We start from the raw sequence: 27,997 nt of genomic DNA, 5'->3' as shown, positions 1-27,997 counted from the left end.
TCAAACAGGATAATTTTTCTCTTACATAAAATACAGTAGAATAACCTACATATCTCTTGGATCACAAACGGTTTCTAGAACTCATTTGTTTATTTGCTCTGTTCCAAGTCCCAGAAATAAAAATGAACTTCCCATAGGAACCACCTGCTCTTCAGTGATCTTTAATCCATCCACCCTTGTCAAAGCGTTTGAAAAGGAGAAGACGGAAGACTCACCATTTGATTGCTGTACCAGTATAGCGACGTTCCCTTCAGCACCACCCAGAACTTTTTCCATTTGTTGCTCAGGAAAGTTCCTTTTTCTTTTTTCTTATATAGCCAGCCTTGGCAGTCAGCATGTCCCAGGTCTTTACAGGATATCCTCCTCCGACTCATCGTGAAAAACCCTGCAACAATTAAATGAAGAGGTAGGTAACATATTACCCTGGTTTATGTGACAGAGTGAAAGGTTACTGTTAACTGTTTACCTCTTGGGAGTTGGATTTTTTTACCAAGATTTATGCAAAGTAAATGCAAAAAAAAAAAAAAGAGAGTAATTTATTTTTAAGCATTCATTTGGTGCTTACAAGGTACAAGATAGGACCAAAGAAACAGTGAGACTGGTATGCAAGTGTAATTCTAAGAATATTATTCAACAAGGATAAGTTGAAAAAAAATAAAATCGGGAAGCTGGCAGGCACATCATTGCACTAACACAGCTCCTTTCAAAATAATAGCAGTCATTATGCAATAGATGGAGAAGGGTTAATGCCCACCTAAACACAGCCACTTCCCGACTCAGTGCCAGCTTTTCTAAGCTTTATTGACACACCACGAGGGATTAATCCAAATGAACAGCATGCCGTCATTTCTTAAAATCGATCCAAAAATAACCAAAAATTTAATCTGCCCTCCACCTTCTGATATTAGCATGAAGACAGACAGAAATCGGATCCCAAAGAAGGCATCGGACAGAAAACCCACACTCAGGCACACAAAAAGGGGAATAAAGAAACAAAAGAGATCTAATTACCTTGAGTTTTCTTTCTCTGCTTCTGACGCAAGGGAACCTGCTGATAATGCAGAAAGGAAAGAAAAGAGGAAATTTCTGATTGTGTTGTAACATTTGTAAAGAGAGAAGGAGGGAGGGGGTGGCAGTGTTTATGAGCAGGATGGAAGCTAAAAAAAAACTCTCCAAGCAGAGCTAAAGGGGAGCTACTCGCTGAGGCACAAAATGTGCTAATCAGAATCGGTATACATTGAGCTTGAACCTGAAAGACACACACAAAGATGCGTAACTCGGTCTGTATCACTAATGTTTCCTGTTTCCACCACAGGCAGCTTTCGTGCTACCACTTCAGTTAAGGCAGGATGATGTGCTCTGAAGTTCTTAAAAATAGTGAAATATTTCCCCTTTGATTTTGTGTGTGTGTGTGAGAGAGATACAGACAGAGAGAGAAGAAGAAAAAAAAAACAGATTCTGCTTCTTCTCCTACAATTTCTAAGTAACATCAATTATTTCTATAAACTGGGAAGATAATTGTGATCTCACACTATGACAGGTTCTCATCAGATTATTAAATCCATGGCCCTGCCCCCACCTGGGGTGACACCTAAACCACAGGAAATAAATATCCCAGAAAAAGAAATTCCACAACTTCTTTGGGTGACATTGAAGTAACTATCAACCCTCCTTATCAGGAAATTCTTATCAATAGCCAGATTTAAATTACTCATTGTGTTTAAGCACCTCTGAATATTTCTCACATGTTCTACAGAAGATAAATTAATTTCAATTTCTATCTTGTACTAGCTCTTCAGATATTCAAATCAGACATAAGGTATCTGAAACACACATCTTTCACAATACATTTTAAACAGTGTATTTGTGTCTGATCAGACTACCAGCAAAAACAGATAGCAAAATAAACTGCTTTCAAATAACCTAGTGTACGCGTGTGCATAGAAACATTTTAGATGAAAGAAGTTTCACTTTTTCTGCACAATATCTAAGATTAATTTACTCAGATTTAAAAGACTTAATCTTATATGTCAACAAGAAAAGAATTTGAAAACACTGTACCTAATCACAAAGCAGGTCTAATAGTCGGCATGTAATCTTACTATAGCATTTCATGTTATTGTAGAAGTACCTGGGTAATATTCTACATACCTAACTATTGGTCTAACAGCTATTCTATGTGGTTCTATACGTGTGAAGAGAGAATATGATATAGAGGGAAATAGGATGGCATTTGTAAATCTAGAGGCCTGAAATCAACTCCTTGCTGTCATAATTAGTAGCTGTTATTACACAGGGAAAAGTTGATTTACCACTTAGAGCCCACTTCCTCGTTTGTAAAATCAAGATATTTCTAATAATTCCAATCCTACAGGTGTCATAGATATTCAACAAGATTGCATGTGAAAATCCTCCAAAAACTAAAAAATAGTATATAACTATATATAGTATAATATTATGTTATTACAGATAAAAGCAAATGCTTCATACTAATAAACAAAAATTTCAGCGTTTTTAGGATAGATAGGATTTGTATTTCCTTCTGCAATGATGATGAAGTCAATGTGCTTCAATTAATTTCCTGGGAAATCTCATACTGAATTTTTATTTTACAAATGTCAGAAAAAAATTTTATCCCTAAAGGAATCAGTCATCCTTGCAAGAAAAGGACATAACAAAGGCAATATTGCCCTAAATTTTAGGCAAGGATAGATTTATTACAGTCATGACACATGACTAAAATTTAGGCATATGATGATGGTCCTAGTCTCAGCTCCACATTTCCAAATCCTTCCCATCCTGATCTGCATCTTGGTCTGAAATTCCGACCCTTCCCTCAAGTGGTCTCCTGGGGTCTTTTTTCTGTGCAATTATCTGAAATTGGGGAAATCAGTACCTATTCAAACATTTTAGCTCAAATATAGATATCATTTGGTGAATTAAAAATTAGGTGAGAGCCAAGACTAAAGGCAAAAAAAAAAAGAGAATAAGTAAATTTAGATGTGGGAACAGAGGCATTCCCAAGGGTCCTAGCTCCAGATGAACAAGGTGAATCACACTAGTTCATATAAAAAGAGCAACTGTAAAAACAACAAAAGAAAGGAAATTCACGAGAGGATCATTGTAGAACCTGTGAAGAGAGGCAACGCTTAGGCTATCTTTCTTCACTGGGAATCTCTGAATCTCCTCCATCCACCCTTTCTGAGCTCCGGTGGGCCTGGGAGCATTCTCCAACTCCAGAGAAAGCCCAAATGAAACTGTAGGTGTTGTCTCAATTTTGCCAAGACTAGTCCTTCGTGCTTGCTAGATTCTTCTGCCTAAGGCTGAGTAAGAGTCAGAGATCCAAGCAATGGACAATACCTTGTGCAGGGTGAGCACCCAATACCAAGAAAGGATTTTTTTTATCCAGACCTTCTTTAAGGAGGGCAAAGGAATTTAGTCACCAAGTACACCCTCCTCTGACAATACTCTCCTAAGACAAATTATTATAAACTGTTCAAACTGTTTCCCCCAACCAGAAACAGAGTGCTTATTATAGAAATAACAAATTACAGGTAGTTTCAGTTGCACTTGATGTATATGAATTTGAAACCTAGTGAGTTTATATGAGAGAATGAAAACAATCTTGAGAACTTCAGTGAGCTTAAGGTACATTTTACTCCTCACAACAGGAAGTGGAACCCACGAACTAGTCAGTTTCAAACAGATCTTAGATGTGGTTCTTTTCACTAGGTAAGTGAAAAAAAAGCTAAACAGCCAGTTGAGCAATCTATGTGATAATTTTTCAATAGAGGAATTGCAACTCATTAATAACAAGTATCCAGAGCCTAATAACATCTTTCCATTGGGATGTTGTGGATAAAAGTGAAGAATTACTCTAAATTCTGAATTTGCATTAACTTGATTCTAAACTGTGGGGGAAATTTTTCTTTTAAATATATATTTCTTTTTTTACTGGAAAACAGCACCTTTATTTTACAAAATGCTTACAAAAGTTCATTTGGTTACTAATCACTTAAAAACACAGATAAACGTGCAAAGAAACCAGTACAAAATATACAAAGGAACCTCCTTTGATGTTGAATGATGGTGCTAAGACCCAAGTTATTAGTACAGTGACCTCTAATCTATATAGTAATTCATAAATCTTGCAGACACAATTTATCCCCATGATATATTAAAACTCACAGTGAGATGGTTTGTCATTACATGAAAGTTGATAATGATCCCGGTCTTTAGCCAAATTATACAGTGATATGTTACTCAATGGGCCCTGATTTATAACATTAACCAGTTTTCATGGCGTGAAGCCTCACTTCATTGTCAATTTCAAGCTACCAATGCTTAACCAAGCCACAAAATTCCTAAATATTTTATAGACAAGTCAATTCCAGCTGACAGAGCTGTTAGGAATATTTTTCCACAGATGGCTTTCCCCCCACAAAGATCTTTTCTCCTTTCTGGAAATTTAAACTCAACTTTATAAAGGAAATTTTAAAGCTTTCAATTATTAAAATTTTACCTGAGGAAATACATGAAAAACTCACTTATTTTTTTCAGAAGACTAAGCACCTTAAATATTACTTGATAATTCATATGAAAAGAGAATCTCTAGTAGTGAAAAGTGGAGATAGATAATAGACATTCTAATAATAATAGACAGTAATAGAAAACAATGACAACTAGAAGACATATATAATGTTTGCCACGTGCCAGGCACTGCCTTGAGTCTTTTCGCAAATACCTGGACTAAATCTTCACAATAATTATGGCTTCGGTGCTATTCTTATCTCCATCTTACAAGAAGAAGAAAATTGAAGCAAATGGAGGTTCAAGATTTTGACCAAAGTCACCAAAGTAAATGGCAACATGCATATTTTTATTTCAAGAATAAAACTCGCAAAGTGGTAGCATCTTAGGATATTTGTGTGTTTGTTGTTGATATTATATAAAAGAGTAGGAGAGGGAAACAAGGACCAGCGTCTGAGGGTAAGGTCTGAAAGAGGGATGACTAGGAAGGAGAAGGAGAGATGGGAGAGGAGAGAGGGGAGAGAAGAAGTCAGTGAGTGGAGCCAGAGAAGGGTGGAGGGACCAGAAGGGGAGGAGTAGGAGGAGGAGGAAAAGGAAGAATATAGAAAGTGAGGGAGAGTGGGATGTCAGGGAAAATCCTGGAGTTTCTAGCTTAGACAATTGAATAAATGAGAGCAATGCAGACAGCATAGTTTTAAATAAACACGTTCAGTAGTACATATCAAATTTGATGTTCATCTGAGGCATCCAAGTGGAAATGCTCTGTATATATTGTACTTAAGGGTCTGGGATTTGTAGAAAATCTGGAATCAGGATATAAAATTGGGAATCATCCATCTACAGAGAGTAAAAAGCTTGATATGGGATAAGATCACCATGTGTGTAGAATGACAAAGAACTGAAGTCAGAATCTGAAGGAGGCCCAATTTGATACACAGGAGCAACAGAGCAGACAATCAAGGAGACCGAGTGGAATAGCCAATGAAAAGATAAAATTAGGAGAGGGGTTGTTGTAGAAGTGAGGGAGAGATTCAAAAGAAAGGTGAGTCCAAGCCATCAAATGCTGCCAGACTAAAAGAGAAAGATCCACTTACAGATATAGACTGTAGCCCCAAAAAACACATGTGCAACGGAAGTCACACAGTTGTTAATTGCAGCACTGTGGTGATAGTGCCCAACTGTAGGAAGCTGAATGTGTTTGAGTATGTGAGTGGATAAATAGTGTAATTTTCATTCACTGCTGTGCTCTATTAGAACTAGAGCTATAAGGGGAAAAAAATCTCAAAAATCATATATTGAAAATCAAATGTCTATATTAATGTTATTATTTATTGTATTGTTAAATATTGCTTATAAATACTAAAATTTCACGGAATGATAAACACCATAATGTAACCTGGGGCAAGTGAGAGGGAGATAGTAAAAGGAAGGCTTCGGTAGGAAAACACAACTGTATTTATATTTTCTTACTTTAAAAATAATATCAAGGGGCACCTGGGTGGCTCAATGGGTTAAGCATCTGACTCTTCTAACTTCAGCTCAGGTCATAATCTCAGGGTCATGAGATCAGGCTCCGAGCTCAACCAGGGGTCAGCTTGGGTTTCTCTCTCTCCCTCCCCCACTGCCCCTCCCCCTGCTCGCTCTCTCTCTTTCTCTCTCAAATAAATAAATGAATTTTTTAAAAAATTAAAAACATTATCAAAAAGCAAGAAAGAAAAGAAGAAATATGTACTCAATGACTTAGAATATGAATATATTTGATGTTTATTTAACTTTTTGGATACTCTCAAATTGCTTTCAAGGGCCTACTTACACCTCTCGCAATATATAAAATGTTCACTTCTCTGCAACCGAAAGTGTATTTTGGTGACTTGTTTCAGAATTTCAGAAATGTTACTACTTGTTTCTTTTTTTAACTATTCCATTAATTTCTGCTCTTTATTATCCCTGTTTCTTCAAATCTCTTTATATTTACTCTGTTATTCTTTTTCTAACTCCTGCAGATAATATTTATCTCATTTATTGTTTTTAATAATACATTTAGAACTATACATTTACATCTAAATTCTACGTATGTCTCCCTGTTTTTCAATTGTAACTCATTTCTTTCCATCCAGTAGAATGTACTTATCAGTTTCCTAACATAGGAGAACTTTTCACTAATTTTTTCTCCTTGAGTTCTAACTTTGTTGCTTCTTGTCCAGAAAACATGATCTTTATGATATCAATTTCTTGAAATATAATAGCATTTATTTGTGACTCACTACATAGTCAAATTTTGTAAGCATTCTATGTAAACTTCAAAGTTCCTATCTCTTTTATGAGTTTTGTTGCTGGAGCTAGAACTTTGTTAGTATTTCTATTTCTTTATTTTAAGTCTTTCTGTGTGGCATTTCTATGTGTAGGGTTTTTTGTTTACTTTTGCTTTTTTTTTAAGATTTTATTTATTTATTCATGAGAGAGAGAGAGGCAGAGACACAGGCAGATGGAGAAGCAGGCTCTATGTAGGGAGCCCAATGTGGGACTTGATCCTGGGACTCCAGGATCACACCCTGAGCCAAAGGCAGACACTCAACCCCTGAGCCACCCAGGTGTTCCGACTTTTGCTGTTTCCTTCACATGCATCCTATAATCAGATTTTTACTTTTTAAAATATGATTGCATGTGCCTCTTGATAAGTGTTTAATCAACTAACATTTACTGTAATTTCATGTTGAGTTTTCATTTACATTTATTTTATTTTTTCCATTTCTTTCATTTCCTTACATGGTATTCCCCTGATGCTCAATTTAGTATTTTCAAATTCATCATGAACACAACATGTAATTCACCACATTTTTAACTCCTGCTTCAGTGTCTTCTCTCTTGGTACTATAGTCTGGATTTTTATTTTTCTGTTAAAATGTTATTATTATCATTATTACCATCAATGTACAATTAAATTTAATGACATGTTATCAATTTCTGTGACCACCTTTATTTCCTTTATCAAATGTCTGTTGGACTCATTTCTCTTTATGCTAGGGTATCTCCTTTAATGGATGTTTGTAGGTAGCAAATTCTTAATCTTTGTGTAAGTAGTAATGTCTTTATTTTGCCTTCAAAACTGAGTGATAGTTTAGCTGAGTATAAAATTATTCTCATCTGGCACTTTGAAGATTCTGATCATCTATCTTCTACCATTTATTATATTGATTAAATTGCTATCAGTCTGTCATTCTTTATATGTAATCTATCTTTTCACTTTTTTAAGATATACTATTATCCTTGATATTGTGTAGTTTTATTATTGTGTATCTAGCTATGGACTTATTTTTATTTATACTTCTCATTCCCAGAATGAACTTTTAATTAGAGAATTGTTATCCTTTCTTAAGCATGAAAAGTTAGCAGAGATAGTCAAATAATGCTTTTCTAAATTTTTCTTTATTCTCTTATTTTGCAACTACTATCAAATACATATTTGTTCCTTTTTCTTAATATTGAATCTATTTCTCTCTTGGTGCCATATATGTCCTGTAAAAGTTTTTCAGTTTACCAATATTCTTTTTGAAAGTATCCAAAGCTGAGTTCATGCCATTTGCTGAACTTTCTATTTCAAAAAATATATTTTCTCCTCTAATACTTCTGGATATTTTCAAAACCCACTTATTTTTCAGATTTTTAAATTTGTGCCTGATAATCCTTCAAAAAAATTTAGAGGATATTTTGAGTTTTGTACTTAAATTTTTCTGTCAGTCTTTTAAAAATTAATTTTCATTGTATATTCTTTCTTGGCATTTTAAAAATCTGTTTTGGAATTTAAGTTTGAAGAATATGAGTAGAGAAGTCTTATGCATTCATCTTCTCTCTCTTCCCCACCACCCTTCTCTCCACTGTGTCCATGGTTTCCTCTTTCAGTTTGGAGACTGCCTCTACGGGATGCAAAAACAGACCTACAATCATGTCCTAAGGTGATCATAAAGAACCATGCATAACCAGTCACTGATCTAGCTGGTGACTAGGTTCATCTCCTGATTTTGAAACTGTGTCCCACCTCCTCCCTCCCTAACCTGAAGGGGGCTAATTGCATAACCCCAGGCAGTGGTTCAACAACTGTTTTCATCTTTAGCCCCTTTCACAAGTGGGAAAGCCCCCATTTACCCATCATCAAGAAATGAATATAGCTCTCCTCATATTTAGTGAAGCATTTTTTTTTACCCCCTTAACCTGAGCCAGGAAGCAAACTACATCTTGTATCCAGACTAGCTGCCCATTAGGCCCAGAGCTTCAGACTTGCTTGCTGCTTTTCATTTCTGGTCCACAGAGATGATTACTGTATTTGGTGAACCTATCTGTGGTTTTTGGTTTTCTATGTTTTTTGTTTTTTGGGTTTTTGTTTGTTTGTTTTGTTTTTTTGTCTAGCATTGCTCTATGTTTGCAGCAGAGTGGAATATTAAAGTGCAAACTCAGGATCATTACTGGATGGAAGCCAGTCATTCATTAATAAGAATCTATCTTGAAATCATAGTTCCAATGACAGGCAACTCTCTTTCTATAGTAGCCTCTATATACCAGCAAGACACCTATTCATTTCCTTCTCTGGACCTTAAACTTTATTGTATTATGCAGAAATGGCAAGTATTTTGATAACTCCATACTTTTGAATATTTTATTCCTTGTCCATTTTTCATCTGGTTTAACCTTACTCATCCTCTCTGATCCAAGTCAAATGCCACTTCCACTATGAAGCCTCCTCTGACTTTAGTAGGCAGTTAGTTTTTATAAGAATCTTATATTCATGCAGTAATGTATACTTATAGTCGTTATAATAATTGATTCATCTTATCTCCCCAAAATCTTGATGATAGGTACTGTTCTTATTTTCCTCTCCACAAAGGAGAAACTTCATCTTGGTGTAGTTAAGTAACATTTCCTTAGATCACACTTAACAAGTAGCAGAGCCAAGATTGGGCCCCAGGCCAGTCAGCTACCAAGGCTATTTTTGAACTCCATATTACATTGTTTATCCTGTCTTCTATATTGACAACATTTTGCTGATGCTCTGAAGTAGACAGTATAATTTAACTGTTTATACATAGGAGTGGTACACACGTGGTGGTAACCCTACCCACCCAGTGGTCCAATCTAGAACCTGTGAGTAATCACAGACAGGCCCTTTCCCTTAGTTCACACATTTACTCAGTCACTACCTCTGCTCATGTTGCTTCTTAAAGTTTTCAAATCTTTTATCAGCTCTGTAGCTGAATGACTACAACCCTCTTTAGATTCAATGACTGACCAAGACTTCCAGGTAGAATTAATGTTCTTGAACATGTCCTGACTTCAAAAGCTAGCACCTAGCCCAATGTGTGTCACATGGGGAGCACTTAATAAATATTTATCAAAAGATTAACTGTGTCTTATATCAATTTTTATTTCATATGATGCCTTACTAGTAGTCCTGGCACAAGTGGAGATTTAACAAATATCCAGAAAGCCATCTACTGCCTGATTACTCAGAGCTGAGAAATGCCTCTACTAAATAACAACAGCAGTGTTAAGCAACCTGAGATTGCTCCAATACCTTTCTCACCCTCAGAGCAGTACATGCATAGAGAAAAGCTTCTGGTATTGATTGACACTAATTTGAACTCTCTTGGAGTGTTGACCATTGCTATTTTCTTGTATTGGCCAAATCTCTACTTTTATCTAGAATACCATTTCCTCAAAAACTCTCACAGCTCTCTCCAGCATCCTGTTTTAACCATATCGTCCACATACTGAGAAACTAAAATCAAAGACACAAGAATGCATGGGATGAAGGAGGAGGTCTAGCAGCAGGGATAGAAATTTTCCAGTGGTAGCTCACAAGACCCTACCCAATGATCCTCTCCCCAAGCAGCTGTCAGGCACTGCTCTGCTGAAGTCCTACTTGGAATAGCAAATATGTTGAACAGCTGTCCAGGTTTGATCTGCACCTCAGGCTTGTGCACCACAGCACTGGCAAAGCCACCTTAACATAGCGTAATGTGCATGTGGCCTAAAAAAACAAGCTGCCAAAAGGTGAACTCCCTTGTTGATCAAAAAATGTGAAAAACAAATTCCTCACTTCATTCCTGAATTATCCTCACATCCCTGAGACACACACCATAGGCATGGAGTTGGAGGGAGGGGCAGGCAGCTTTCCCATGGGGGCCAGAATCATGTCCAGGCAGTTCACTGCACACGGTACACAACGACCAGACAATACATGATCTGTAAGGACTAAATACTGAGCCTTCCTGTGAAGTATACACAACCCAGACCAGTTTACTGTCAGACCAGCCATCCCACAGATGGCAGTCCAGGAAACAACAGATAACCCAGCCACAGCTCCAGAAATGAATGTCGCTTCCTACTCAATAAGCTTGTCCTCATTGAGCCTGGAAGCTGAGCCCAGTTACCATGATTTATAGGCAGAGGCTTTTGTTTACAGAAAATGTTTTCCCTTAACATTTTATTTAATAATAAATTATATTAATATATCTATTATTAATATTTATTACATTGATTTTATTTAAAATAATTCTCGAGAAATCACTATCATAAAGTTTTCATCAAAGCTGACCACTGCTTTTTCATGAGAGCCATCCCTGAAAGTAAGAATTCTCAGAAGCTTTAGGTAAAAGAATTACACATGACAGTGTGTCCCATTCCTTCTGAGCCTCTCATCTTTAAGGCCATTCTCCATTCTTAGCGAAAATGTGGTTACTACAATCTGAGAATAGAGAACTTCCTTAATTAAGCCTTTAAGATTCGTAAATGTGGTTGTTATTTGTTTATGCTTTTATTAATCTATTTCTTTAGTTTAGTGAGAAACTAATCGTAGACGAAAACTAGCGATACTGACTTAGCATATAATACTTTGTTATCACCATAGCATGATGTATAGAAAAGCTTCTAAATATCAAGGACTACACAAGTAGATTCTTAGAAATGTTTAGGGATTATACCATAGCTAATCATTATGTTGAAGATTTCCCAGCAAGCTATGACCTGGATCTTATAGATGATTATGCTAATTCTTTCTTTCAGGCTACAGTTGGGTAAATTATGACTTTTGTTTATTTAACCACCAGTTTTTGCACAATTACTTGGTGCCAATTCAGTGGCAAGCAAGCTCTGACACAGCTTCTAGTCAAACACAGAAAAGAGGAAGTTGAACAAGGATAATGAGGTCCACATGGAAGTGTTATTACCTACAACTGGGGAATCAGGGCAGGTACCCTACAAATTGATAAAAACAAAAGCCTAAAAGATGAAGACCTGAGCATGAGAGGATCTAATACAGTGTGAGCCTAAAGGCACCAACCACATAGTGTTAGGGCATAACCACATTTGGCGTAGTGAAGTCACATCGTGTGGGGCCTAATAAGTTATGTTTGAAACTATAAGGTTTATTCAAAAGCCAATAGGAAGCCACTGAACAGATGTCAGCAGGCGAGTGGCACAATCAGATCTGCATTTAAGAAAGTTCACTCTGGCTGTCTCATGGCAAGTGGACTGGAGGGGCAGATGCAGAGGCAAGAAGCCCAGTGGGCAGACAGAAGGGCATGTCTGTGAAGGCGAAATATTAAGAAGGTACAACCAATAGAACTTGGTGAGCTAATACCTTCAGTCCTATGTGAAGCTTTGGCTCTGAAAAGTCTGCTGTTTCCTTCAGAGAGAAAAGACTACTATCAGATAACAAACAACTCAGCTTAACAGGAAAAAATGCTCTTCTACCACACGCATAATAAAATTTCAAATGCTTAAAATCTAGTTTCTTGAACAGTTTTACTGGAACCATTTATCGTACCAACCTCAATAACTATCAGGTCAGGATCAACAAAAGTACCTTAAAAGTATTGCTTTCCCCCTTCAGATGTAAGCTCCTTGTCATATTACCAAGCTGAGTGCTCAGCACATAAAGTTCAATAAATGTTAGGTTAGTGGAAATGAAGTGTAATTCGGGATGTGATTAGGTCAAATGTGTCAAGCATTCTGAAACTACCTAGCATAAAAATAGGTCTCCTGTGCTACATTTTATTTAGAGAACAAATGACAGCAGAAAATTGAACTAATTTTCTGAATGGAAATATAAAGTAGGGTAACCACTGAAAAGCAGCTGGAAGAAATGCTTAAGAGAAATATTTAGCTATACCACCTAGACACTGATGACTAGGAGATAAAAATAACAGGTAAATAGGCATACAAGGAGAGTAGAGCTGATTGAATCTTGGTGTGGAGGCTGTCTCGGGAAATGAGAAAGATCCATAAACAGCCAGAGTTCCCACCAATAAGGACAGAATCCACCTGCACCCAGGTCCAAGGGGAAACAGGTTACATATTACAGCAGTACTGGCTCTTGATTAGGAATTACACGGGTGGTATGTTAGCCCTTTGGTTATCACATCTGCAGTCTGTTCTAATAGCCAGAATTTTGTTTGCCTTAAGATGTGGAGATTTCAACTTTTTTCAAATCATACTTCCATCTCCAGGTCCCACCTAGTACAATGGCTGATACATGATAGAGTCAAGGAGAGGAATCAGTGAACATTAAATGAGTGTTTGAATGAATGAATGCACGCATGAGTGAGTGAGTGGATGAATGAATGAATGAGTTCATTAAAGTACTTAGGTGCTCTCTCATTATCATAGCTTCCATTTCTTCTTAAACATGTATGATGAACTCCTTCCAGTTGGAACACCACATTCTTTCAGTAGAATAGGCAAGCATTGTAAAAATTAACCCCTCCATTACTCTTCTCAAGGATCCAACCATTCCAGTTCTCCTTTTCCATTTCTTTTTCTCCTTTTCCATTTTGTTTGTCTTTTCCATATAACACAAGCACATGTCCTTATAATCATATGCATTTTTTCAAAAAAAATTTATAAACATTGGGCACTATAGTCTTCCTATTTTACAAATCTGTATACCCACCTTCTTTTGCCCTTGACCACAGGAACCTCCTTTAACACCCTGTGCATGTGCCTTCATATCTATTCCCAGCCAAGGCTCCAATTGCAGCTGCACTTATGTTCTTAGTTCTTCCTCTTCTTTATCTTCATCGTGATTATTCACATTTCTATGATCAAACAACACCTACCCATTTGCATCCAAGGGACCACATTGTCCTTTTCTGCAATTTTTAGATGGCAAATTTCCCAGGGTACATAACTGACTATAATTTGTGTTTTCATTTTTAGTTTCCTGCAGTCCTGTCTCCCAAAGTTTCTACCATTTTCATTATTAACAAGTTTTTCCTCCTCATTTAGAATTAACATCAGACTCAAAGTGCTCTCATTGTTTTCTCTATTTCTGGGATATGAAATTGTTAACAAACCAGAGAATTAATCAGCTGCTCTGCTTTTTAGTAAGGTGCCCCTTCCAGGAGCTATCTAGTTCAATTTCTCCATCAATGTTCCTTCAATCTGCCTTGATATCCATTTCCTAATTTGCATCAGAAAACCACTGGCCATTTTCAGGAAGTCTCTACTTCCCCACTTTTGATTCTGCTTTTGGCTCTACTCCAGAAACTATCCTATGCACCCAACATGAGGTCATTAGATTTGCCAAAAGACGCACACCATACAATCCCGCACTACCTCACATCCCCTTCTATTAGAAATATGCTATTTATATCAACTTTTTATTTTTTCCTGCATCATAAGTATACTTGGCTCAATTGACTTTCCTAAATAGGCAAATTTATAGCTGTAAAATTATTTTTTAAAAAGTCTACAATGTCAGCATAATTATTGGCAGAATGTTTCCCAATAGAGGTTGCACGAGAGGTTGTGCTAATACCATAGTTGACCTAAAACACAGAGATACTTAAGTACCATCGTTACTTATATACCATCTGTTAAAATCATGGTTATGTTTTTTATCTTGAAAAGCAAATAGCAAAAAAATAAATAAATAAAAAATATAAATAAATAAATAAAAATTAAAAAAAATAAAAGCAAATAGCTAGTAGTCTTAAATGTTTTGTGATCATAAGAAACCCCAAAACCTTACAAAAGGATCATTTAATTCCATGGTGGCTAAGGAAACAGAGGACAATAAATAGCTAGCCCAACTTAAGATCAACTTGTTTATTTTTTACTCATTCATCAAACTGATAATATTTAAGTGCACAGTGTCTCGAACAGTACTTACAAGAGCATTGCCATCAGTAGCCATGTATGATGTCAAATTAGTAGAAACAAAAGCTAGAAGAGAAAAAAAAAGGTTCTAAGTTAAATGTGGGATTAAAGTATTCATAAAGCATACATCTCTTTTGATTGATGAATTTCACAATAAAAGCAATTAATTAAAAGGGCTTTTAACACAGAACTCAATTAGCCAATATTTAAAACTAAGTTCATAAAATAAGCAAGAATTTCATCTGCACATTGGTCAGTATTCTTTCAAGGCTACAGCAAGACATGCTCATTATTTACATACTTAATATTGTGCTAAATATAAACAAACTATTTTCTTCTTCATAATGAACAACACAGTATTCTGGAAATATTTGATCTATTGCTATTATTCTGATTGTATTAACTAAACAATTTCAAAAATGTAACTAATCCCAGTGCCCCAGAAGTCCCATCTTTAGTATGAAGATGAGCCCCTTTTGATGTATTCTACTTTGTAGTGCATTACAAGTGGAAAGACAAGATGTTCTGTGGTTTCAAGAAAAGCAGACAAAAACAAAAAGAAAAAAATTCATATTTTCAAAATTTGACAAGCAAAAAACTTGTTAAACATTCACCAGCCACTGAAATTCTTCCCAAAGCAGAGAGACTTTCAGTCTCTGCCAGTGACACCAGAGATACAGAACCATGCTCTGTGTGATTTTATTCCTTATACCAATGGTTCCCAAATCTCAAAGAATGGATCCTTCTTTTTAATGTCAAAAACTTCATATCTATATTATATAGATATGAATAAAATATTTATTTGTAAAATGCCAAAGAGAAAAGCCACAGTAAAAAATGATTGATAAATTTAACTGCTTATTTTTATTTATTTAGGAGAAAAGACTGAAGCCTAAGTAAAAATCAAATCACAAGCTGGTGAAAATATCTGCAATATATACTTAATACATAAGAATTAATTTAAAAATGGGAAGAAGACATGAATAGATGTTTTTCCAAAGAAGATATACAGATGGCATGAAGAGTTGCTCAACATCACAGATCATCAGGAAAATGCAAATCAAAGATCAATAAGATTTCACCTCACACCTGTCAGAATGTCTAAAATCAACAACACAAAAAACAACAGGTGTTGGCAAGGATGGGGAGAAAGGGGAACCCTCTTGTACTGTTGCTGCAAATTGGTGCAGCCAGTGGGGAAAACAGTATGGAATTTCCTGAAAAAGCTAAAAATAGAACTACCCTACAATCCAGCAATCACACTCCTATGTATTTACCCAAAGAACACAAAAATACTAATTTGAAGGGATACATGCACCCTGATGTTTATAGCAGCATTTTACCTGTGAAACAGCCTGGGTGTCCATTGACTGATGAATGGGTAAGGAAGATGTGGCACGTATACAACGGACTATTACTCAGTCCCCCAAAAGAATAACATCTTGTCATTTGCAACAACATGGATGGAACTAGAGTGTATTACATTAAGTGAAATGTCAGTCAGAGAAAGACAAATACCATATGATTTTACTCATATGTGGAATTCAAGAAACAAAACAAACAAGCAAAGGAGGAAAAACACACAAGGAGACAAACCAAGACTCTTTAACTATAGAAAACAAACTGGTGGTCACTAGAGGGGAAGTGAGTGTGGAGACGGGTGACATAGGTGATGGGGATTAAGAAGTTCACTTCATGATGAGCACTGAGTCATATATGGAAGAGTTAAATCACTACATCATACACATCAAACTAATATAACACTGTATGTTAACTACCTGGAATTAAAATAAAAACTTATTTAAAACAAGATAAAGAGTTCTTATATACTAATAAGTAAATAATAAACTAATAAGAAAACAAGTGAGGAAAAATTCAAAAAAATAAAAATACAAATGACTAATGTTTCACCTCATTAGCATAAAATAAGTGTGAAATAAAACAACATGATTCCATTCTTTAATCTTCAAGATTAGCACACACACAAGAATCAAGTAATAGAAGCCACATTTGCTGGAGATGCGCTGAAAAGAATTTGCTGTGTTGGAATGTCAAATTATTACAGCCCAGCTGGAGGGCAATTCTTCAAGATAATGATAACAATCAGTGACCACCAACATTTGCTGAGGCCTTACTATCTGCTATCAACTATGCTACACTACCGTACTAAATGTGCAAAGAGCTTTATAACATATCTTTTTCTCTCTTTTTTTAAAGATTTTACTTATTTATTCACAATAGACATAGAGAGAGAGAGAGAGAGAGGCAGAGATATAGGCAGAGGGAGAAGCAGGCTCCATGCCAGGAGCCTGACGCAGGACTCGATACCAGGACTCCAGGATCGCGCCCTGGGCCAAAGGCAGGCGCCAAACCTCTGAGCCACCCAGGGATCCCCATATCCTTAACGAAAAAGTAGGTAAAAACATGTGCAGGGTGATCTTGTTCATTTTTTATCATAAAAACATAGGTTTATATACATGCATATTATACATCAGTGCATTGGGGGGAGTGTCTGAAGGTATTTACAGCAAAATGTATACAATAATCACCTATGAGAATTGGAATAAACAATAATATATTGCTTGTTCCTTTATGTATTTATTTCCTATAAGTATTTTTAAAATAAAAATGTTCTGATAAAATGCTGCAAGTATTTTATGGACTCTATAGCAATGTATTCTTAATATCTATTGATTAAGCAAATACATAATAAGCAAAAGCTTGTTTGAATTCAGCAGCACATTTAGGTAAAGAAGCTTGTAAACTTGTAAAAGTTATGATCAAAGCTCTGATTTGGTATGAACTGGATTTAAATCTCAGGTTAGCAATTTACTATGTAATCTTGGGCAAGTAATTGATATTGTGGGACCTCAGGACTCTATCTGTGAAAGAGGCATAGTAATAGGATTTCCTTCTTAGGGTCAGACAAAAGTGAAGTTAGAAAATATATATTTTTTAAGATTTTATTTATTTATATAAGAGAGAGTGAGTGAGAGAGAGAGAGAGAGCACGAGCCAGGTGAGGGGCACGGGGAGAAGCAGACTCCCCAAGAAGCAGAGGACCCAGTGCCAGGGTCCATCACAGGACTCCAGGATCATGACCTGAGCTGAAGGCACACACTTAACAGACTGAGCCACCCAAGCCCCCCAGAAAATATCTTTATAATACTCACAGCAATACCTAACATGTAATAAATGTTTGATAAATTATTTTATTGTCATAAAACATATTTATTCCTTAAGCACAAACGTATTAAAGGTCTGCTATATATACCCTCTAAAGATAATATAAAGCATTGTTTATATAACTTTTCCTGACTCAGAGGGCTAAGCAGCCCCTCTCCTAGAACAATAGAACAGCTAAATCTATTGTATTCCTTAAGCCACTGCTAAATTCTCTGCCAATTGATGATTTTCATGTATCGTGCCATATGATTGTTGGAACCACCTACAAATAATCTACTGTTATTACTCCCATGTTTTAGATGAGATAGTTTAGGCAACATAGAGGAGGAAGTTAGTAACTGGGTATTTCCAAATTCAAATCCATACTCCACAAAAAAAAAAAAAAAAAAAAAAAAAATTCCAGACTCCACAGCCTCCCTCTCTCTCTCTCTCTCTCTCTCTCTCTCTCTATATATATATATATATATATATAAGATTTTATTTATTTATTCATGAGAGACACAGAGAGAGGTAGAGACATAGGCAGAGAGAGAAGCAGGCTCCATGTAGAGAGCCCAATGTGGAACTCGATCCCGGGACTCCAGGATCATGCCCTTGGCCAAAGGCCGATGCCCAACCACTGAGCCACCCAGGAATCCCCACAGCCTGCTCTCCTAACCATGCAGTACCACCCTCACTCCCTCAAAGCCTCCCACAGGATGTTGTTCATAATTAACCCCTCAATGGCCATGGTATTTCATGAACCATGATGCTGTGGTCAGGTCTCCCTGGTTGGATGATAAGAATGCCAATGGTAGAGACCGAGACCCAGTCTCCTTCATGCCCCAGGGCCTATCCCAATAAAGCACTCAGCTTAGGTGAGAGTTGTCAAAGTGATTTTTTAAATTAATAGATCTATTAATTGGTGGGAAATTATTATTTTAGTGGAAATCTAATCCCTTTGCTCAGCCAGCTTTCTTTTTTTTTTTTTTTTCAGCCAGCTTTCTAATGTAAAATAAGAAGAGCTAATAGAGGATGATGGAAGACAAAAAGAAAAAATTCATCTCTAATTCTTCCAGTAAGCATTGGGGCTTTTTCATAATACACTGCTCCAGTCACTAATATTAAGATTTCCTTTGATCATGTGGAATATTTCCCTTGTGCACATCGTATCCCTTACCCTCCTAACAATCCCTTAGCTGTGTTCACTCTGTCTACACCCATTGCAACCACTGTAGTGAAAGGCACCTCTCTCTTGAACCATTGCAGAAACATCCCAGCTGGGGTCCTGGCTTGCTTTCCTGCCCAGAGTGATGTTTTTTCAATGCACATTTAACTATTCCTCTCTTTCTTTAAATCTCTACAATGGCCATTGAGATAAAGGCTAGTATCATGAAAATCTACAAGGAAGCTTCTGCCTGGCCACTACGTCCTTTCCAACCCCATCTTGGATCATTTCCATGTCTCTTTCTTTCTTGATTCACTGGCTTTCTTTTTAATTTTTTAAACATGTTTCATCAATCTTAGGAGCTTTGTGCCTGTGCTTCAACAGCCCCCACTTAAGATGGTTTATAGCTACCATCTTATTCAGCCTTTCTTTAGACCAAATGTCATTTAGTCAAGAAAGATTTCCTGAGTTCTTATGAGACATCAACTTCCTTTTGCATGCTCTCATAGCATGTTCATTGTCTTTTATTCATAGAAGTTCTCATAACTATACTGAATTATTAATGTTACAATTAGTTCTTTCATACCTGACTCCCCACTATAGTATGACTTACCTGAAGGCAGGCACTGTGTCTTGTTCACTTGTTTACTGCTGTTTCCCCAATCTTTGTACACAGGATGATTCAATAGACATTTGTTGAGTAACCAAATTAAAAATACAAACTACTAGGGCAGCCCCGGTGGCGCAGCGGTTTAGCGCCGCTTGCAGCCCAGGGCGTGATCTGGAGACCCTGGATCGAGTCCCACGTCACGCTCCCTGCATGGAGCCTGCTTGTGTCTCTGACTCTCTCTTTCTCTCTCTCTCTCTCCCTGCATCTCTATGAATAAATAAATAAAATCTAAAAAAAAAAAAAAAACTAGTAAAAACACTAAACTATAGAGGAGTTTCCATAAACAAATCCTATGAATTCCAAAGTTTTTTGTTTAGGGGAATGGTGCTGTCAGGAATATCCCTCTAGAATTCACCTTCCCAATCTGCAGGATATGGAGACTGTTGATGTCAGGCTTCTCTGAATCAAAGAACAAATGGGTAGAAACACAATCAGTGGTACAGCTGGAGAAGAATAAAGCAGAGGGTGGGGGATACCTAGGCACAGAGCCATTGTAGAGGCTATGTGTCAGTGTTTACTTAATAATTTTAGAGTTTCAGTACATTATTTCTTGAAGTAGTAAACATACATGAAATCAAAAGTTTCACCAAGAAGCTTCAAAGATAATTTGAGGCAGAATCATCAAAACAATTTAAACTCAAATGTTGCTTCTCCTCTTCCATAAAAAGCACAGATCCATAATCCAAAAGAATTAGGAAATGAAATGGTGATCATGGATACTAATATAAATATGTTTGCTTATTGTTTAGACCAGGAGAACCAGCTCAGCTAACCATGGTACAGCATACTTGTTATCTATACATTGACAAGCTAAATATGTAGCACCAAGATTTTGATAAAAATATTTATAAAGCACACAGTAAAAGCAGTTCATAAAAAAAATAATGATGCTGACAAAGGTGTTTTGAAAGTAATAATTTTGCCTTGTTCCCAACACTTCCTGAGTGTATCAGTTTAAGCAAGCTGCTCATAAGTAAAAAGAGTTCAAGGAAGAAGGAATAGTTATTTGATATCTCTTGATAAAGGATTTTTTCATGGAGGATTTTTGTATAATACCCAGGAATTAAAAGTGTATAAGAGCCTAATGATAAGGCAACAAATACCTTTCATAAGTCAAGAAGTTTCTAATTCTTTGCTTTCAACAAGATTTTAAAAAATTTATTTTAATTGTTATTTATTAAAGTAGTTGCTGATAGATCACATGAGATATTTGACATATACTTGGAAGGGGTTCAAGAGTGCTTCATTCCCAACTATTTATTTATGTGTAAAACAGGTCTAAGGTCACATACATAAAAACCAAGAAAAGGATCAAAATTGGTGCTGAACTCTCTCTCATTCTAACAATAAATAATATTCACCTATAAGCAATTCTATAATTAGGGGAAAAGCCTCATATATTTTATTAAATGATGCACTCTCAATAAAAATATGTACCTCTTGTATTAATCATTATTTTGTCAAAATATCATATTCATGTTATTTGTTAAATTATGTACTAATAATTATAGTGATAACCCACTCCAAATGAAATCTTATATGGCTTAAATAATTTGTCATGCACAAAAATTAAATCAATTTCAGTTTAAATATGTATTTTTTGCTGAAATGTATAAAACCATCAATGAAAGATTTTAAAGCATATATATAATTGGATAAAAATCCATGGAATAGTAGAATGAAAATATGAGTTCCCGGGGGTGGAATGGGGTGGAGAAGAAAACAGCAATGTAAAATTAAAACTCCAAAGATGACTTTTTAAAAAATATATATGTGAGACATATCAGATCTCTGCTATTTATATCAGACAGGTTATAGTTCTTTTAATATATATCAAAAGAAATATATATTTTTTAAATATAACCTTTTATAACAAGATTTATCATGTGCCAGAAATGACATCTTTTGCAACTATTTAAACATACAATAAAAACTCTAGGTGACAATGTAAGGTGTCAAGGAGTACATAGGGCTTCCAAATTACTTTCTGGGTACACAACCAAAATAACATGTTTCAAAACTACCACACACACAAGCATTAGGGTCAAATATTTCACCTTGCCACTCATTAAATGTGGAAACTTCTTAAAATCACTTAGTTTGCCTAAATAGACACCTCATATGTTAAACAGAAATAATAACAATAAGCTCAGAGATTTTGTGAGAATTAAATGAAATATCACATGAGAAACTTGCAGGACCCTATGCATACTCACCAAGTGGTAGCAATTATCTTGAATGGGAGTAATTACCTGGAAATGGCTTTGTTATAGAAAACAATTCTTCCTGATGGAATTAGCACACAACTAAAGGATGTGAGCAAGTGTGATAACAGGTTTCATCAAATAAAATAGCTTTTACTCTTCAAGGTTGATTAAACTCCCTATCCTACTCTCCTAGAGACATTTTGGGTGCCTTGTTTCAGAGTTTAAGGGTTTCGGGGAATAGTTTTCTCAGTCCCATTTGAGACTATTAACTTCTTTAAAAAACAACTCCTTAACACAACACCATATGAGACTCAGCCAAAACAATGAGGTCATAAATACTTTAAGTTTGTGAAATGAAATAAAATGTATTCCTGATAAGCTCTGTAACTAAAAGTGGAAAACACATTTCATTACCAAATGAATAATAAAGCTAATTTCAAGGAAGAAAAATTCCTTAATATATACTGATTGTTATGGATTGACTATGTGTGTTCTCCACTCCCCCTCCCAAAATTCATAGGTTTTGATTTAATCCCCATGTAATGTGTTTGGAGGTGAGGTCTTTGGATGCTGATTAGGTCATGATGGTGGAGTTCTCATAAATGGGATTAAGGCCATTAAAGAGGCCAGAGAGCTAGCTCCCTCTCTTTCTACCACACCAAGAGACAAGAAGAATTGGCAATCTGCAAGTCAGAAGAGAGCTCTTACCAGAACCCAACCGTGATGGCACCATGATCTTGAACTCCCAGCCTCCAGAACTATGACAAATAAATTTGTGTTGTGGACAAGGCACCCAGTTATGGTATTTTGGCATAGAAGCCCAAGCTGATGAAGAATCATTCTTCTTCACTAGATGCTGGTGAAGAATCATTCTATTTTGTTTCAGGCACAAACAAAATATAAGTTTATTCTAGCAATATATTTCAAGAACTGTTTAGCAAATTAGTTAAGTTAGAAATAGGGATTCTGGTCTTATATTATTTTAAAACTGGAGAATAAACCAAGAATATCAACATGCAACCAACGCTCTATTGATAAAGAAGGCAGTTGCTAGTATAATTGGTACTTTTTGTTAAAGAACGAAGAAAGAAATTCACTAAAGGCAGTTATTGGTTCAGCTGATCTAAAAGTAACTTGCCTCCCCTCTAGACCTTATAATCTTTGGAATAATACAACAAAATAAGCACCATGCCCAGTTTTAAAGGTTTTTGAAAAGGAAATGATTCAGATGAGTACCGGGTGTTGTATGGAAGTGCTGAATCACTATACTATACACCTGAGACTAATATTACATTGTATGTTAACTACCTGAAATTTAAATAAAAACTTTTTTCAAAAAAAGACAATTTATTGTGCTTAAAAGATAGCTCAGGTAGAATAAACTATGGCCTAGGTTTGTTCTTTTTTCACAGAGCAAGACAATGCTGAACTAAAATTTTAAAAACCCACATATTTATTCATAATGTGCTCACCCTTTAAAATTACAAGCCTGGTATATGACAAAACATTCTCAGAGCAGCAAAGAAACTTATAGAAAGTCCATGAACATGGGCAAACAATGTGCATTATTTTTAATCCAAGAACTAGAGCTAAAGAGGAAATAGAAAATGCTGGTCACTCTAGAGGCAGAAGTCTCAGACATCATTAAGTATGTAATATGTGTGGCAATAAACTGTACATTTAACCAGCAATGAGAGCCGTAAGCAAGCATCTTCTGTTAAATGGTAGTCTGTGATAGCAGCACCATAGGAAGCAAGAAAGGAAATCCATCTTTGTTCTTATATAAAAGCAAAGGACATGGAAAAAATCCATTAGTTTTGGAAGTTAGCAGGAGATCTCTTGTTAAGATAGAGCAGAAAAGAAGGAAACAAAATACAAGAGCCCCCTGTAAGCACAAACACAGTGATGTATGGGATGGGGATGGTCTGGAGTTATTACTTGATCCAAGAAGTTGAAATTCATGAAAGGAAAAATGTCTTTATCCAAATTATCTCAAACATTTTTTCTTTTCTTTTCTTTTTTTAAGATTTATCTATTCTAGGGTAGGGGAGCAGAAGGAGAGGGAGAAAGAAACTCAAGCAGACTCCACGCTCAGTGCAGAGCCCAACCTGGGGCTCAATCTCATGACCCTGAGATCACAACTAAGCTGAAACCAAGTCCCATGCTTAATGGACACCATGCAGGCATCAGCATTTTTCTGTTAAATTTAAGCTCTATTATCATCTGGATTCTGATCTATTTCCTGCATGCTTTAAAAAATCTTATTCTTTCTTTCCTTCTATTTATTTTCTCTTTTTTATTGTTAACTTTTCCACTCATTTTGCTATATTTCTGCTCTCTCTCCACTTTGAGAATGAACTGACAGATGGTTTTCAGAGCCACAGCTTTTTTTAAAACAGAAACTATGATGATTAAAATTACTTTATTTTCAACACCACTAAAATACTGTGATACATCATCTGAGGAGATTGGCAGACCTCTCCCTCACTTGTCCTTCTTGCATTCCCACAGAAGCTGTCAGTCCCGACAATCAAGACTTAGACTGGAAAATCTACAAATCTAAGCAAGGAAAGCTCCACTTTCAGCCAATCATGTCAATCTCTGCTCCCAACGGACCATTTTACCATAGTAACAAGGAGGTGGCAAACCACAAGACATCTTGAACAATCTGCCTCTTTTACCTCCTGGAAGAACCTGCACCAAATACAAGTGGCTGTTGACCATGCCCCTTCAGGAAGCATGAAACTCCTTTGTGTCCCTGGCCCTTCTGTGAGCTTCCAGAACCCAAAACTTCAAAGATTATGGTCTGCACCCCAGCATGCCTTTAGGGCCCAAGCGAGTGGGCAGGACTCTACCAATCTCCCAATGGGGCCTTGGCAGTTCACCCTGTGTCCATCGCTCCCAATTGAGGCACTTTCCATTCCCTAGCTCATAGAACTGACTAGATGCTGGAAGAGACTCATCTCTGTGGGGCTGATTCTGTTCTCATGATTGTCTTAAACTCCATAATCTCAGCCCTGTAAGTGATTGCTCTCACGGACCTTCCAGAATTAGGCTAGTATGCTAACTTGGGCTATTCAAATTTTTTATATAAGCAAGGGTCCTGCAAAACATATTTGTACACACACACACACACACACACACACACACACACACACCGTAGCAGCAATCTCATACAATGCAGGTTAAATCTACATGATTGCCTGCCCCCTCTTCTAGGCCATTGACAGATCCCAAGAACTTCTAGGAGCCAGGAATTCTAAAAACACAGTCATTCTAGTTGTGTGTTTAGGCCCAATCTAAGGTATCTGTGATTAAAACCCAAGGAACCTCCTCAGAGGTTTGTACCAGCACCAAGATGCTACATCAAGTAGGGAAAGGGCCATGAGGCCTAAGATGAAGCCACAGAAAACATTGGGAGCCCCTAGGCAAAATATCAATTACTAGGTCCACTATAGTCTGACCCAGGATCACACCCTGGTTCTCTACAATGGCAGCCCCAAAGTTATGACACCTGATTATTTCACCCCAGTTTGTGAGGGTGAGCACAGATGCAGTGCTCTAAGATGAACCAGACAAGAATGGCAAGAGATGGCCCTTACCTTTCAACAAATTGCACCCCTAAATTTCTCTATTATTCTTTATTCTACAAGAATAATGATCATATTTTCTCTCCATGAAAGATAGCATCTTTCTCTGCTTGTAAAATCCAGACTCTATGTGCACTGTCCCGAGGCAGCCAGTCACCCTATTCAGCTCTCCCGAATGACCTTCCACTTAACACTTTCCACCAGTTACCTACTGCTAAGTAGCAGTGGTCTCTATCATAGGACCATTGCTGGCTATAAAAAAAAAAAAAGCCAGGAAAACAAAAACAACAACAAAAAACTAGTACACAAGCTGCCTGCTGTTTGCACCTATTGCTGTGGAGTTGAGCCAAAAGTCCTCTTTTGTCTGGCTAGCTCTTTCACTGAGAAATATCACTTTCACATGCCTTATGATTTTGCAACAGTAGTGCCCCAGGCCTTGTCAGACAGGAGAGGTAGAGACCGTAAGGAATTAAACTGCTATGCATAATCATGGGAAGGCTTCTTTATTAAGAATAGGATGACTAGTGTGACATTACCAAGACGGTGACAGAAATTGTTTCTTATTTTGTTCCTCCTCACAAAAAGGACAAGTAGCATCTATTCAAGAACAGGACACCACTGAGAGAATCCTAGAGCACAAGGGTGAGGCCAAAGAAGCACTGTGAGCCTCCAAGATCAAAACAATGTCTTAGAAGGATAAGAGAAGTGGCTACATATTGACTGCATTGCCCTCCCCCAGAAAAGGGCAGCATTATGTGTAGAGGTCTCCTTTGAGCCTCCAGGTCTTCCAGTGGCAAAAAAGAACCCAGGGGGACAACCAGTCTCCACCGGCATTGTGAGTCACTTCATAGGGAGCCTCTACTCTAATATTGCACCACAAGGATTGCAGAGAAATTTGTAAGGCCCAGCCACCAAAAACCTGTAATGGAGAAAAGGGGAGGGTCTTTCAAGAACCAGCACAAAGATCTTGGCAGACCAAGTTCATGCCTGCAGTGCCCAAGCAGTAATGCCAACCAGAGGCTTTGTTCATCTATAGAACCAAGTTGGGGCTGCATTATGACAGGGAACTCATGGGGGGAGGTGCAGGTCTGTCTAATATCCTAAAACAAGTTTTGCCAACCCTAGAGCTGTTTTGCCCATACCCTGGCAAGGTGCTGAGTCAGGGCCCCACCTGCTGTGGAGAGTGCCTTCCAGCTCCACCTGAGGAAAAGGGCTGATGACAAGTCCTGGAAGCTGTGCCGCCCAGTGGTGTTGGAGCCAAGAGACAAGTGAACAGAGCTGATCTCCTCCAGAGCAAAGCCAGTACCAAGTGTAAAGGTTTCCTGTGCTATACTTGGGCAGGGGGATTCATTCACGGCCAAGGCTGAGAGTAGCTCCTGGTCCCTCCCCACCAGACAGCCCATTTTGGAAGTTGAGGAATGGCTCCTCTCCCCTACCCAGGCAAGGGGGCTGAAACATAGCCCTACCAGCTGTGGAGAGTGTCTCCTGGCCCCATCAAATCAGAACTCTGGTGAAAACAACTGACAGCTGTATAGCCCAGTGGTGCTTGAGTCAAGAGTAGGGCAGACAGAGCAATGGTTTGCAGAGCAAAACCAGTTGGCTCTGTTTGGCCAGGGAACTCAGGGTGCAGCTCGGCTTGAGTTAAGACAACAAAGAGCTTTACTGGCTATAGAGCTGCTTACACCACACTTGGGCAGGGAATCTAATTCATAGCCCCACTCATCACTGAATATAGCCTTTAGCCTGTCTGACGAGAATTTAACCAGAGTGCACATGAAGCTGCAGGGCACATTCAACAGCCCTACATATAGTGGCACTTGAACAGCATAGCTGGTGGCTTCCCTCATCTGCAGAGAAAAATTGGTGGGTTCACCTGACCAGGGGATTCAGTGCACCCTCAGGCCTGACTCAGGTCCTCAAACAACAAGCTGCTTAGGCCTGGGCCCTGGCCTATTGTCCTCCCAGGGCTGGGATGCTAATTTATAGCCTCAACTGCTATTGAATATAGTACCCAGTCTCAACCATCTAGTAACCCTGACCAAAGAATTCAGACAACTGTGGGACCTATCCTACAGCCTACTTGGGTAAGGAGCCAAGCCAGTACTCCTATACAACTGTGCTCAACCAGTGGCACACCCCCCTTTCTCCATCATTAGAGCTCAAACAGTTGCCTCACCCAAAAATAGACAGTAGCAGGTCTCACCTGCCCAAAGATATTACCAGAAGACACACCTGGAAACCCAAACTGAGCTAACTGGTAAAAAAAAAAAAAACTAACTCTGCCAAAGAAAACCTGTAAAGTCTGGAAAAGGAGCCCCACTACCAACATAAAGAAATAAGGATTACATACACACACACACACACACACACACACACACACACACACACACACATCAGGTAAATATGACACCACCAAAGGAAACTGGTAAAGCTCTAATAACCGGCCCTAAAGAAATGGATATCAATAAATTCTATACTGTACCTAATATATTTTTTAAAGATTTTATTTATTTATT

General features: G+C 37.3%; 1 protein-coding gene and 1 long non-coding RNA gene across 7 annotated transcripts in view; one reads left to right on the top strand and one right to left on the bottom strand.

Moving 5' to 3' along the window:
- IPCEF1 (interaction protein for cytohesin exchange factors 1) overlaps nt 1–27,997 on the bottom strand; it is a 167,482-nt gene that overhangs the window by 70,689 nt on the left and 68,796 nt on the right. For 3 of the 6 annotated variants that reach the window (XM_072767490.1, XM_072767508.1, XM_072767517.1), the window contains 3 exons: nt 14,696–14,748; nt 1,012–1,051; nt 216–385 (listed from right to left, as the gene is read on the bottom strand). In XM_072767490.1, the coding sequence (XP_072623591.1) occupies nt 216–385; nt 1,012–1,051; nt 14,696–14,748 (263 nt within the window). The remainder of the gene's footprint in view (nt 1–215; nt 386–1,011; nt 1,052–14,695; nt 14,749–27,997) is intronic. The other 3 variants (XM_072767501.1, XM_072767525.1, XM_072767534.1) reach the window with 1 other exon arrangement.
- LOC140600019 (uncharacterized) lies at nt 38–27,967 on the top strand. Its single transcript, XR_012003204.1, has 3 exons — nt 38–406; nt 18,844–18,924; nt 24,403–27,967. It is a non-coding gene; the product is annotated as an uncharacterized lncRNA (long non-coding RNA).

Source organism: Vulpes vulpes, chromosome 1 (genome assembly GCF_048418805.1).
Source record: "Vulpes vulpes isolate BD-2025 chromosome 1, VulVul3, whole genome shotgun sequence".
Classification (NCBI taxonomy): Eukaryota; Metazoa; Chordata; class Mammalia; order Carnivora; family Canidae; genus Vulpes; species Vulpes vulpes.
This window is presented reverse-complemented; position numbering and strand designations above follow the sequence as displayed.